The sequence below is a fragment of the Scophthalmus maximus genome, chromosome 10 (genome assembly GCF_022379125.1).
Source record: "Scophthalmus maximus strain ysfricsl-2021 chromosome 10, ASM2237912v1, whole genome shotgun sequence".
NCBI classification, from domain to species: domain Eukaryota; kingdom Metazoa; phylum Chordata; class Actinopteri; order Pleuronectiformes; family Scophthalmidae; genus Scophthalmus; species Scophthalmus maximus.
In genome coordinates, this window is record NC_061524.1 from 22,645,772 (window position 1) to 22,660,238 (window position 14,467).

General features: G+C 40.3%; 1 protein-coding gene across 2 annotated transcripts in view; it reads right to left on the reverse strand.

The window, feature by feature from the left end:
- Positions 1-3,104: 3,104 nt before the first annotated feature.
- adcy3a (adenylate cyclase 3a) overlaps positions 3,105-14,467 on the reverse strand; it is a 50,966-nt gene continuing 39,603 nt past the window's right edge. For both annotated transcript variants that reach the window (XM_035607500.2, XM_035607501.2), the window contains exons 13-21: positions 11,987-12,103; positions 11,314-11,597; positions 11,021-11,102; positions 9,655-9,813; positions 9,264-9,410; positions 8,371-8,484; positions 7,359-7,485; positions 7,037-7,161; positions 3,105-5,259 (exon numbers count right to left, since the gene is read on the reverse strand). In XM_035607500.2, coding sequence (XP_035463393.1) covers positions 5,080-5,259; positions 7,037-7,161; positions 7,359-7,485; positions 8,371-8,484; positions 9,264-9,410; positions 9,655-9,813; positions 11,021-11,102; positions 11,314-11,597; positions 11,987-12,103 — 1,335 coding nt within the window. In that variant the 3' untranslated portion in view covers positions 3,105-5,079. The remainder of the gene's footprint in view (positions 5,260-7,036; positions 7,162-7,358; positions 7,486-8,370; positions 8,485-9,263; positions 9,411-9,654; positions 9,814-11,020; positions 11,103-11,313; positions 11,598-11,986; positions 12,104-14,467) is intronic.

Below are 14,467 nucleotides of genomic sequence, written 5' to 3' on the forward strand. Positions count from 1 at the left end.
CACAGCCTGGTGAATTGTAGGGTTTTTGCAGTGCCCAATGTATGGTAATTGTTTATTTTTTTTAAAGTACTTATCCCCTACTTATTCCACAGCACGTGTTTTTATTAATTACACTATTAAGTAATATATTATTTCATTCTTGTAGTTATACCTACCGTATGTGTATTACGTCTGTGTCCTTGTGTTGTCTGCCATGTGATTAACGTCACATCAAAAATGTATCACTGAAATCAGTGAACATCTGTCTGTCTCAGAAAGGTTCCCCCTCTTCATTACAAAGCACCATAGGAATTTCCTTCAATCTAAAAGCATGTGCTAATAGATGACTTTCAAGCTGAGCCATAATTCCACAGAAGCAGTGGCTGTGAAGTCAGAGGTGTAGCTTTTACTAGCCGATGCTCAGTTAACCTGGACTGATGTTGAGATGTAGAGCTGAGGTCTTCCACAATCAATGTGTCGTAGTATCCTCTCACTTTGTAGTAATTATGACACTAAGGCGTGACTTTTTTTTTGGATTTCTTTAATCAACTCACCCTGTGATGACAAACGACAGAAATGAAAGACGGAACACTGACTGAAATTTCTTCAACTAAAATCCAGGATTGGGATTGGCTGCTCAGAACAAGCCAAGTAGCTTTACAATATGTCTTATACAGTTCACAAAACTTTGAGGAGGAATCAAAGTTCTGAATCAAAATCTGACTCTCAGAATCTGAACAGTGAAAACAACTACAAGCACATCATTGAATCATGTTGATGCCCTGCTGGCATCGCCTCTCCAGATGGCATTTCAGTGTTCTTGTGTTGGTACTTAGCTCAAACATTCTGTTGCAACCGAAACCTGGAATCAAATTCAGAGTTGACTCATTATTCAAAGTGCTATTTTGTTCCCAAGCCTGAGATTCTTTTAAAAAATGGAAACTGCCGTCGTCCATGTTGTGGCTTTTTTTCTTCTTTTTACATCTAAAGCCATTCCTTAATCATTGGCACTTTCTGCACTGTCTGTAAGTAAAAAGACAATATCCCTGTGATTTAAAATAAATAAATAAATCTGACAAATAAACAGAGTCTAAACTCTATATACAATAAGGGCACGTTCAGTCCTCTTTCCCTTTCTTTAAATTGAACAAAACATTACATTATAAAAATATTAATTAAAGGGGAAGGAATGACTGAACCTTTCCTTGAGAGAGAAGAGCTTCAGGTTTCAACTATTGCACTTCCATCCCAATCAACAGAGAGAGATGGGTTTTACAATCAGCAGAGGAAAGAGCAGTGGCTGCCTAAACTCGTATACAGTGCAGCTGCTTCCTGCCAGGTGGGTGTGTCACAGTTGTTGCGTGAAAGCCTCCTACATCTAAAACAAACTGTTCGGGGAACAATGTCGGAAAATCTTCAAATGCAATCACATTTTGTGCATTGTCACAAGCAAAATGAAAGGTCTGTGACTTCAGGTTCTTCATATGAGCAGGCTGACTTGTTAGACCTGTTGATAGTCAGACTGCTCTGTGTGCCTGCTGATGTGGGTGTCAAGCCTTTCCACACTACTTTTACCTTGGGTAGAGGGACCCATATGATTAATTTGGGGGCCTGCTGAACACGTGAGAGGAAGTGTAGAGTAGAGTATCCGAATAGCCACATGGGTTAAAGTGATATTAATTCTGTCACAACCTGGGTCTCTTAGTGTCAGTGAGTACCTTTGACTATCACCATCCACCAACTGCACGTGGAACTATGTTAGCATTTGCATAACCCTTAGCATGTCTATGTCCATGCCCATTTGTAGTGTGTGGCCCTTTACACAACCAAGCAAGCAGAAACTAAAAAACACAGACAACAAATGTCAGGCCAAAATTCACTAGATAAGTGAGACATGAGTGATTCTGAATGCCATATGAGGATTATGAACAAATCTTAATGCAGCTGTAATGCACACATAATCCTGCTCACATTGTGATCACATCTCAGCCATGTGTAGATTATTGTTCTTCCCAACAGCCATTTTTTCCATCATGCAGTCAAAGGAAGATTACAGTTCAGAGCATGCATCCTTTTTGGCCTTTCTAACAGAGCACACATTAAATTCATGTCTGAGATCAGATGTCACATTGACGTCACTAAATTATGTCTAATGTTCCTATAAACATGAACAATGCTTTATCCAGATTAATTTAAACACTTCATTTGGAGTCAAACTGAAAGTGAGTGCACCTGGAATCTTGCTAAAAATCCCTTGCTCCAGTGATGGCAGGAGAACCAGGAAGTGACTCTAAAAACTGTGATGGAAAATTACAACTGACATTTCACTGTTTGCCTTCTTTTTTCTCTGTTAGTTAATTCTGACGTAAACATTTTTGTTTTCAAACCTGTCTGATTGCTCGTGGTGATTTCACTGTGTATTCAGATCTCAGCTATCAACCATACACTGTTATCATAAACAGTAAAAATCCAATTAGTAATAAACTGGAATCATCCTTTCACAGCACCATGGAAGGACTTGTAGACTTCCCCCTGCCTGTAGAGGGCCATGGAGTTGTTTACTACATTAAAAGATGGCGATCACAGCTGTGATAGGCACTTCCATTTATCCACAATCAGCATGTAAATATTTCTGGCATGTGTAACCTGTCCCTCTCCTAAAACTGACAGGAGGAATGTCTTTTGTCCTTCATGTTCTACACAGCTTCAAGGCACACAATCATCTAGAATCCAGCGGTGCGGTGTGCTGCACAAGGTCCAGGAGCAGAGAGGAGAGCACAATACTTACAAATCTGACCTGTCCCCACTTCACCAGACACGAGGGAAAAATACCCATGCACATACTCTATGGCACACATGACCACACAGAGCCAGGGGTAGATAATTCTGTCATCACATCATCACCCCCAAGCCACCCATTGGTCCACTTCCAAATCCTCTTCCACATCACAGACAGAAACTTTGAACTCGGATCAGTCTGTCAGGCCTACATGGAAGTATTTCATAAATGGGTAACGATGGGAATATATAATGCACGTCCAAAAGTCACAAAGTGTGAATGTGGAGAGGAAATGGCTGTCTGCAAATAGGCCAGTGTGTGTGTATTTATCTGAGAGACATCTATGGAAAGAGATAAAGCCAATATTTATTTAAATTATATAATTTCGAATTGGTCATCATCTTCATGCTGATCAAAATACACAAAACACAGGTAAAAATGCCAAAAGAAAAACTTGTGAAAAAGTTAACTTTTAGTGATCTCACAATTAGGAAATTGTATTTAGAAAAGTTTTGTTTGAGTCTTGAGATACAGGTAGTTGATTTTCTGCTGTGCGGATCAATGTAAAATGTTGCTGAAACAGATTGCTAATTTTGGACCGAGCTGCAGTTGTGTATGTGACTGGGCCCTGATCACACCTGGAATAACATGCACTCGAATTATCCATTAACAAGTGGACAGCTCGGAGTTTGTCGATTGACACTTGGCATTAGAATGTATCTCCTGTGACCATTTGTGATCAGATCTCACTTCCCCAACTATTTTCAAATAAACATACATCATTTCTGTTTTTTTATTCTACCAATTTAAAAAAATAACTAAATAGAAAATCAATATGTGGTGGTAAGTGTTACCATAATGGCCACAAACAAATCAATAGGAAACCCTGAGAAGTATAAACCCACATTTTGTTCATTACCCTGTGCACTTGCATAGCCAGGAGCAGGGTCATGTTTTCACTCCCGTCTGTGTGTACAAAATAACTCAACAACAACAGAATAATAAATAGGAGGATATCTCTGGATGATACGCACACATTACACTCAGAGCAGGGTCAGTGTTAAGCACAGTGAAAGCTGTATTTATCGAGTTTATGCTGAATCATGCCTGTGGCCGAGGACGGCAAAAACTTTATGGATGGTTTAATAGGAGTGTTGGTGATGGTGAGTTTGTTTGTGTGGTAGTGAGAGAAAGAAAGATAATAATAGCATCAGTGGGGAAAAGCACGCTGCACATAGCATTGCCTTAAATTCAGTATGAAATGGTGGCAGGAGAAATATTGTAAATATAGTACATATATATATAGTAACCTATATACAACGCGCACAGGGTATGCATCGCCCCTTCAATGTTTCGCATCATGAAATTGTAGCGCAGGGCACATTTGCGTTAGTACTGCGGCCACATTCATCCCAGACCACCTCCTAATGTGGTCTGAGTGGTGAGATCTCAAATGCTTCCTCAATCCATATTGGGTGCGTTCACACCTGTACTTAGACCTGAGCAATTGTGACCAGATCACCTGATGTTAATTCCAGGTCTGAACGGGGCCTGAGGGTGAGAATGGCAAGGCTATTTCCAATCACAGCAGTATGTGACAACGCTGCTACAGTCTTCAAACACTTAATTAATATAATAAATTTAATTTCTTTCTATTTCAAGTCGCTATCGCTCCAATAAGTGGGTTATGTTTTTAATCTGTCTGTCTGTTAATGAGTGGGGAATCTAAGGTTTTAATTCTTTTTAATGAAATGTTAAATCATGGGCCAACAAATTTTAATATGTATAATAAGTTTTTAATATGGGTGCAAATCTAGAATTTCTTTTAGAGAAATTGCAAGACAGTGCTTATTTTTATTTTGGAGTTTTTATGAGCAGCTGCACATGAATGAAAATATGTAGCCATCACTAGACTAGGCTACACTTACAGTAAGCCACCCTACCTCAACTAGTAATTTTGTATGATCTAATTTTTTTTTATTTGAATAAGTTTTAACTTATATAATCTCTGGATCAATACATCTCGTGCCTCTGTATTGTATTGTAATTTCTTTTCAGTTAAGTCCTTCAAATTATCCATATTGTGAATTCTGTGGATCAACTTGAACATGACATTCCAATTCAAATCCAATCTTCACTGGCACATATATCTTTCCATTAACAGTGATCACGTGTTCAGTATTGAGTGGTGTGCATCCTTGTCAGTAGTATTTCAATTTGGACTGTAAACAGAAGTTTGGGTCAGGTCAAGTCCTCTGGCCCCTCTACATTCATCACACAGTAGATGTGATTGCTGCTGAGTGTGTATGTGACTGTGATCCTTAGCTGTCCACCACCTGGTGTGGCAGAGTGACAGAAGAGCCGTTGATAAATGAGCCTTGTTTATCTCTTCCCTTTAGAAAATAAGTGAGCAGCTCCCCTTTTCCCTTCACAAAGATGGGCCCCCTCCTCACAAAGCGGAAGCCGTACTCCTTGAGGATGTTATAGCAGTCCTCCACCACCTGGAGGCAAAACACACACACACACACACACACACACACACACACACACACACACACACACACACAGACACACACACACACACACACACAGGTCATTTTGACACTTTGAAAAACTTGTAACTTCAATGTCAGACAGTCTGACATCAAAGATACAGCAGCATACACTCACCAAGGACTTTATTAGAAACAACCTAAAGGTTCTACTGGATTCACATCTGGTGACTGATTTGTGACATGGAGTATTATCCTCCTTAAAGTAGCAATTATAAGTTGGTAATGTGGCCATAAATGGTTGAACACTGTCAGCAACAATACTCTACTATTCAAACCATGATTGATTGGTATTTATTAAGAATTGGTATTTTTTCAAGAAAACATTTCCCACACCATCACCAGCAGCCTGGACTGTTGACACCATGGATTCATGCTTTAGACTCCACATTCTCAGCAGAGATCCAGATTCATCAGACCAGGCTATGTTTTTCAGTCTTCAACTGTGCAGTGTTGGTGAGTCTGTGTCCACCGTAGGTTGGATGAGTTAATCATTCTGAGATGCTTTTCTGCTAAACACATCTGTAAAGAGTGGTTATCTGAGTGACCCTACAGTGCCAACCAGTCTGACCGTTCTCCTCTGACCTCTCTCCTCAACCCAGTGTTCTGTTCACAGAGCTGCTGCTCACTGGATATTTATTGTTTTTGGCTCCATTCTGAATAAAATCTCTTGAGACTGTTGTGTGAAAATCTCAGGAGATCAGCAGTTTCAGGCTCAAGTCACTAAATCACATTTTTCATCACTCTGATGTTTGATATGAACATTAAATGAACCTCCATACCTTTATCTACTGGATTTCATACACTGCACTGCTGCCAGAAAATTTAATTGCATGGATAAGAAGGTGTACAGGTGTTCCTAATACAGTACTCAGTCAGTGTAGGTCCTGCAGGCTAATGACTTTACAAAGTCAAAGTCCACATGACAACATGTTACAAAGGGATTAACTGCAAAGAGCTATGCATAAAGCTGCAATCTCTCTATTTTTGCCACTTAGACACAGTGGCAACAACATCCCTGAATTAGTTTTGTCTTATTAAGATCCTATAATCTCATTGTTATGATACATTTATTAATTCAAACAACTACAGTACCTATTAGGTAGTTAAAGATCAACATGTTGATTAATGTAAAGTGGTGTTTGTATGCACCTGATGATTCTCCCTATCTTAGAGCTCTGTGTTGGGTCTCCACTACCTCTAGAGGAAAGCATCTGGCTCTGCTAAATGCTCCACTATGTCCACCAGCTGCTCACTGACTATGTCTGTCTGCTGTTTGCTGCTCAGCAAACAGTGTACGATGGCTTTTTATAGCTTTCACAAGACTTAGTCATTACACCTGTTGTTGATATAAAATATTTTGTCAGTGAAGCTGTAACTAGTATTTGCAGTTTTTCCGTGAGACTGGGTATAATTAAGTGGTATAATTTAAAAGACACAAATATCTTCCCTTCTTATGTTAACTGACAGCCCATCATCCGATTGTTTTCTTCTGACATTTTAGAGCATTTCTAAAAACAAAATATTTCTTATTGTTTTGCCATTGCATAATGATGATTTATGAAATGTTAATTTATTTATTAATGTCATTCAAATATTTTTTTTCTGCCAGTGTAGTTAATACTGACAATATTTCTTAAGATATTTAGTGAGCTGAAACTTGTTTTAAGCATTACATGAAAATTTACATGGATAAAAAACATCAACAAAAAAAACCTTTATGTACCTGGATGTTTCCCATTACTCCTGTGGACTCCATCCGACTGGCCACGTTCACAGTATTGCCCCAGATGTCATAGTGGGGTTTCCGGGCACCAATCACTCCTGCTAACACTCCACCCTTGTTCAGACCTGATTGAGAATGTTGCGAGATTAAGACTATTAGGAGTACCGGATTTTTCAACCAATGGATGTATATGAAATAGGACTTAAAATAAAAACTATACGAACAAATTAATAGAAATAAACATGATTTTGGAAATTCACAACACATCCACAGTTGAATAATGTCTAAACCACAACACAAAAAATGTCTGCATCTATTGTACCAATGCGTAGCATGAAGTTGTTGAATGACTGGTAATTGATGTTCATGAGTGTGACCTTCATGGCCAGAGCAAAGTCTGCCAGGTCTGCCAGGTGCTGCCAGCGCTCTCTGTCAGACTGCTCCTCCTTCTGTCAGACAAACAAACAGCAAGTACAACTCAACACCACCATTACCATAACTCAGCATTAGCATTTAAGCACAAGGGACATGATCAGTCCAGGACTATATCATAATATCAATATCATTTAGACGGGCCCGGTTCCAGGCATGGGCATGGGGCAATGCCCCCCCCAAATGCTCTGACTGCCCCATCAAACTTACCTGCTTCTTCCTGAAATTTTAAAAATAACTGAAGAATATTTTACTTTGTCCTAGTTGATCTGGCCAATTACAAACATGCCACATAATAATAATAATAAAAGTACCCTCTTACTTACTTACATAGATTAGAATTTATGGATTATTACAAACCCGTGGCTCGTGGATGTTCTACAGGTGTTGCTGATTTTTTTGGCTTTTTTACATTACTCAAATGTGTGTTTTGCCCCATTACTTCAGCAGAGCAGCTCTCAGTCTGTCACTCAAACCCCTCACGTTGTACGTGCACTCACATGAATAATATGCTGTTTAATATACATCGTTGGTGTTAACGCACTGTTGTTGAGAACGCGCCGTTGTTGTATTTTCACGTGTTTTTATGATGAAGAGTCCCAGATGCCGCTGCTCCAGAGCGCTTATCAGTTGTTAAATCATAATGTATCAATACTGAATGTAATGCAGGTCCAAATTCATCACTGCACTTTCTTGGTCCCTAAACAAGAAGTGTTTGACAGACAGATTTCTTAAATAATTACTAAGAAGATGTCTCCAGCAGTGGAGAGTAGCCTCTCTGCTGCCCTTATATATATATTAAGTTTAAATTTAAATTCAGTACCACAATGCAGAGTTATTATCATGTTGGTTCAATCAGAGACACACACTGAAGCTCAAACAAGTCCTGTGACCAAGCTGACCTTCATGCAAGTGTAGCCATTGCTGACATCTGGGGTGACACCTGATGCTGCCATGTAGGTGCTGCCGATGGTCTTGATTTTTGTGATGCAGCGGAATTGAGGTTCATCCAGCAGCTGACATGGAGACAGGTAAAAATTTCAGGAAGTAAAAATCCAACTGCTTCAAAAACAGCAACTACCTTTACTCAGGCATTTACTCAAGACGGAACCCTAATGGTGAGCACAGATGACACACATTTAACTGTTGTCTGGACTGAGAATTAACAACAATTTATTTGGTATGATTTTGATCTCTTATGGCAGAGAGTATGGAAGTGAATCTGTCCCAGACTTTGAAATTTAAAAGGCACTGAATTTCTTCTACTTTTTTTGCATTGAAATGATGTATCTGAATTTTTTGCATCTGAATTCAAAACCTAAAAATTTTAATAAAGTTGTAAAGATAATCACAGATTCTGACTTTTCAACTAATAACTAGCAAAAGAATTGTTATCAAAACACAGAGTAAGCTACAGCATAAGTTTCATCCAAACAACCCAAATTCCGGGCTGGAGGAATAACATGGGTCTCTATGAGCAGCCAGCAGTGAGATGAGTGCGCAGGGACTGTCAGAATCTGTAATCATCTTTCCAAATTTATTGAAATTTTGAAGTGTTGAATTGAGATGCAAAAAAATCAGATGCATCATTTCAAAAAAATTCAGTAGTCTTTTAAATTTCAGAGTCTGGTAAGACAGATTCACTTCTATACTCTCTGCCATAAGAGATAATATAAATAAATAGTTGTTAATTCCAACAGTTATATGTGTCATGTTTGGTCCTACGTTTCAGGCTGTGTGCCCAGCCTGTGGGTAGCTAATTACACAGAGAAGCTGAAGGAGGAAAACAACTTACACTGTCAAAGTCTGAGATGATCTCATTGAGGAAGCGTAAGCATTCAATCCCTCCATTGTTGATGCTCTCCTCTGTGTAGAAGTCCGAGAAGTTGGGGATGGAGGCAAACATGACTCCAATCTCATCATAGGACTGGCTGTACAACTCCTAGAACAGGTCACATTACAAATTACAAGAAATCCTGCGATATGATTTAATGAGATACACCTATGGACAGAATACAACCAATACATATACACATACAGTAATTCACAAGAATCCTTTTTCTGAATATTATAACTTTGCAACTGAAAATTGTTTAAGATGTGAAAAAGTTAATTTTTTAACAAGGTACGCCATACATACATACAAGTAAGGACTGATCTGGTGTCTGTGGCTGTGAGGATCTTACCTCATCCCTTTTTTTGGAGCCCAGGAAGTGACGAGCCACATGTTCAGGCAGCATGTTGGTCACCAGTGCTTCATTCCAGCGCCTCATCTCATAGACCTTCTCTTTCTGCTCATGGACCTCAATCTTCCACAGGAACAGCGTGCGGGCAAGCTTCTCCACCTTCATGCAGCAACAGACTGGTGTTAGCATTTAGTCTATGGATTTGAAAGCAGACACAACTGAAATGTTTTCTGGTAAATAATTCACTGACATGATTATTTTGAAGTGTGTCTCTGTGTCTATTTCTGAAAAAGCTTTAAAAATTGCATTTTTGTGTGAACTAATCTTTATTTACAAATGAAACAAACCATATGCATATGTCAATGTCAGGAAAATATGTCTCAAAAAGAGAATTTCTCATGCAAATGACGATGTGTGTATGAGTTCTTTTGTGACATACATTTTGAGTTTACACACCATACATACATTAAAATATCATTATCATCATAGCTTCCAAGTTAATGATTAAATAAAAAAAATGATTTGTTTTGGTACATTTCATCCTAGTAACTTCTACATTACTACATTACATTACATTTTACAATGAGGTGCTCTGTTGTAACAATATGAGCTTATGGAGGAGGTGTATTAAGTTCATTTCCAAATCAATTTTTTAATTTAATATTGTAAAAAAAGGTTGATTCACAAGGTGCATGATTCAAACGGTTTGTACTAAGTCTCTAAGTCATAATGCCATTTTGCATTCCCTTTAAAAGCCAGCTGAGCTTGCACAGTGGTAGATTGATCCTTAAAGGTTGGATTTATCAGGTAATAAGAGAGAGCTCTTATTAACAGTTTTCCCTTTTGCACGAGCAGATCATCCATGTGTAACAAGCAGAGTGTATACATGCTGTGCACCTGCCAATATAGATGCATATTACAAGTTTGAAAATTAGCTTTAGCTTTAGCTTTTTTTAAATAACAGAAATACACACCACTGGCTTAAGACGAGGTTTTCGTTGGTCAATCACACAATCACTTTCCCCTGCCGCAAGATAGCAATGCACCAATAATGCATTGGAGCACTCCTCATTTTAAGACCAACATGGGTTCTCAGATGAGTACAAGTGCTTCAGTATTAAACTAGCAAATATGTGCTTGACGCTACTCTGTTTTGGGTCTATGATAGGGCCCTAGGTGTTTCAGGGTGTTCATGCAGATCTCTCTCTGTATCTTGACAATGATGTAATTTGCACCTAACTGTTGATGTTGGTGGCAGCAGGATGAATTTATCTCATGAGTTAGACTCCTCTACACCATTAAAACAAACTGCTAAACATGTTATCATCTCTTCGATGCACAGTGAACACAGAAAACAATAACTTACATGTCTGGAGAAATAATAGAAGCTGACCATCATAATAAAGATCATAGTTGACATTGTGAACTTGGAGGGCACCAGGTATGACCTGCAGAGAAGGACATAGGGATATTGATCATTTCTGCTGAAATACAATAACAGTGTTTGAAATACCCCAACACATTAGTGTATATTAATGTATTGAACACATGACATGAAAAATAAGACTTGTGTGAGCACACACCAAGGCCGCTTTCTTGAAATGACCATACAGAGATGTGATGATTGGTTCTTCACAGATGATACCGGGTTCTTCTCACCTGTAGTCCTGGAAGCGGGCCCTGTCGTAGCGGTCGAAGATGTCCCTCCAGCTGTAGATATTCACTATGCCAGTGGCCAAAGTGATGAGCAGCATCAGTGTGAGCTTGACCATGTGACTGACCTGAACCAGCATGGTGGTAGCCATCAGTGCCAGCACAGCGATGTAGCTGTAATATTTGGGGTTTTCCAGGCAACCATGAGGGCCAGACCAAGGGGAGGGGAAGGAAGAGGAGGAGGGAGCCACAGTGCTGCCTGAGTCTGGGACTCGAGGCAGACAACTCAGCTAGACAGTGAATAGACACAAAGTCATTCAATTATTATTATTGATTTATCCTTCCTTCCATCCAACCATCATCTCATGCTTAGTTGAGATCTAAGGACATTGAGGCAATCAAGGCTTATTCTAAACTTCCCTCTTCCCATTTTCAAGCTCCTCCTGGGGGATGTCTCTCTGGGCTTCCCCAGGACAAATGAGATACAACCCCTCTGCCCTCCTAAGCGTTTTCACGGCTGTCTGTAATATTCAACATCTAAGACTCCATATTCTTTGTACTTTGACCTGCCTTTCTAAAAAAACCTATCAGATGAGCCAGAGCAATACAGCGCTTCCTTCCCCTCAAGTAGGCCTCATACTGGTTTGGCCTTGCTGAAAAAAAGCAGAGAGCAGCTCACCATGTCCATGATGTCAGCCATGGTCAGGATTAAGATGGCTGCCATAGCCCAGGTGTTACGAGCCCAGCGAGTGTGGTCAATCCAGGTGGAGAAAGACACCAGCTTCTGCGGACAGACCTGACACAAACACCATTGCATTTGTAACGAGAGGAACTATTGTTTGTATTTTGTTGCAGTAAACCTGCTCACCTGTTGTTGTTCATGTTGATACACAGACATGTTAACAGAGCGCACCTGAGTGAACAGACTGAAAAGAATGAACACATCTTGCTTTAAAATAAATCTGACTACCTGATTGGGTGGAAAACATAGAATTATGTCGTCTTCATGGTGTGAAAGAGCATAATTCAACATGGTGGTAGCGGAAGTAATCTTAGCCCGTGATACAAGTGCAACAAGTGAGATTCTACAGCAGTGACTACATCAGAGGGAATGAGATGGCTAACGTTTACTAGCAAGTAGCAACGTTTGTGTCTGGACTCCAGCAATCTTTCGAGGACCAGGAAGACATGGAGGGATGAGTTTATGCATTATGTGGACTCAACTGTGGCGACCGATGATGAAAAGAAAATACTGAAACTTTTCAGCTACCTTTTTGGTGAGAGTGGCAGAGAGCCACTGGACACGCTAATGGGAGATGTAGCTAAGTATGCATGGAAGGGAGATGACATTATTTAAAAATTTGATCATCACTGCAACCCTAGCGTTAAGGAGACCGTGGAACGATACTGTTTTTCTCTAAGAATCAAGGCGCCAGTGAAATTGACAGTTATGTCACAGAACTGAAGTTGATGGCAAAAATGTGCAATTGTGGCAGACTCAATCATTCGAGATCGGATTGTGTGTGGAATTAACAACGCAAGCATGAGGGAGAGAGAATACTGCGCGAGAAGAATATGTTGCTGGACACATGCATACAGCTTTGCAGAGCCGCAGCGCTATCTCTGGAGAACAGTAAAGCCATCTCCAGACCGATAGTGGATGAAATGCATGCAGTGCAAGGAGCTGCGCATGACCGCCAAAGCACCAACACAGTGGAATGTGAGATTTGCGGTAAAACGGATGAAAAGTGCAAACAGAATGCCCTGCATTTGGTAAAAAGTGCAAAAGGTGTGGCAGGGAGAACCACTTTGCAGCAAAATGTAGAACACACCCAGAACAGAGAAAAAAAGAAACCAGTGCACAATGTAGCAAAATTTGAGAGTGATGAGTATGAAGAAATTCTGTGTTAGCGAAGCAGAGACCAGTAATGTGAATGCAGTGGACAGTGATAAAGTGAATGATACTCAGCTTTTTGTGGGCATGCTCCTGGGCAGGGATATTGTGAAATTCCAAATAGACTGTGCCGCTATTTGCAATATCATGGCAATCAACCTGCTGAATCCTGAAACAAATCTTGATGACGCAAAGACATGCGTACTAGTACATGCTGTGTACTAGTAATGTACAACAAAAGCAGACTGAGGCCACTGGGGAAATGTAAAGTGAAATTACGAAATCCCAGAAACCAGAAACAATACCAGTTGGAGTTCCAGGTGGTGGACAAAGACTGAACCGTACCACTGCTTGGTAAAAAACAGCCAGTGAGGCCATGAAACCTATTAAGGTGCATTATGAGAACATCGTGGCAATAGACAATATTGTTAGCTCAGAGATGCACACAAAGTGTGCAAAAGTGGGCCCAAAAATGCTGGACAGGACACCTATCTTGCCATTCTAGACCACCGAAACACTTCATCACAAGATCTGGAAACCAGTCCAGCCACTGGACACGCTAATGGGAGATGTAGTTAACAGTGTGTGACGTCAAAAGCGGTTTGTGGCATGTGAAGCTGGAAGATGAGTCCAGCTACCTGACGACATTCTCCACTCTATTTGGGCGCTATAGATGGCTGAGGATGCCAATGGGGATAAGCCCAGCTCCAGAGATCTTTCAGAGGAAACTCACACAAGCTTTGGAGGATCTTCCTGGTCTATACATCACTGCTGATGATGTGCTGATTACAGGACAAGGTGAGACACAGGAGGCAGCTGAGCATGATGTATGATGTAAAACTAAGGCGGTTTCTGAGCAGACAAAAGGACATCAAACTAAATGCGGAGAAGCTCAAACTGAGACAAAGAGGCAACGTCTTAGGGCACCTCCTGAGAGCTAATGGACTGAGGATAGATCCTGAAAAGGTGTGTGCCATTGAACAGATGCCGAAACCAACAGAAGTGAAAGCTGTTGAGAGGCTATCGGGTATGGTCAATTAGCTAGCCAAATTCTGCCCACATCTCTCGGGACACACAAAGACTGTGAGTGGAACTGGACAATGCAACACAAGGAAGCTTTCCTCAAACTGAAAGAGACTATTGCAGATGCTCCTGTGCTGAAGTATTACTGCACAGAAGAAAACTGACTGTACAGTGCGACGCCCCAGACACAGGTTTGGGCGTAGCACTCATGCAGAAGGGTAAGCCTGTTGCGTTCACAAGTAG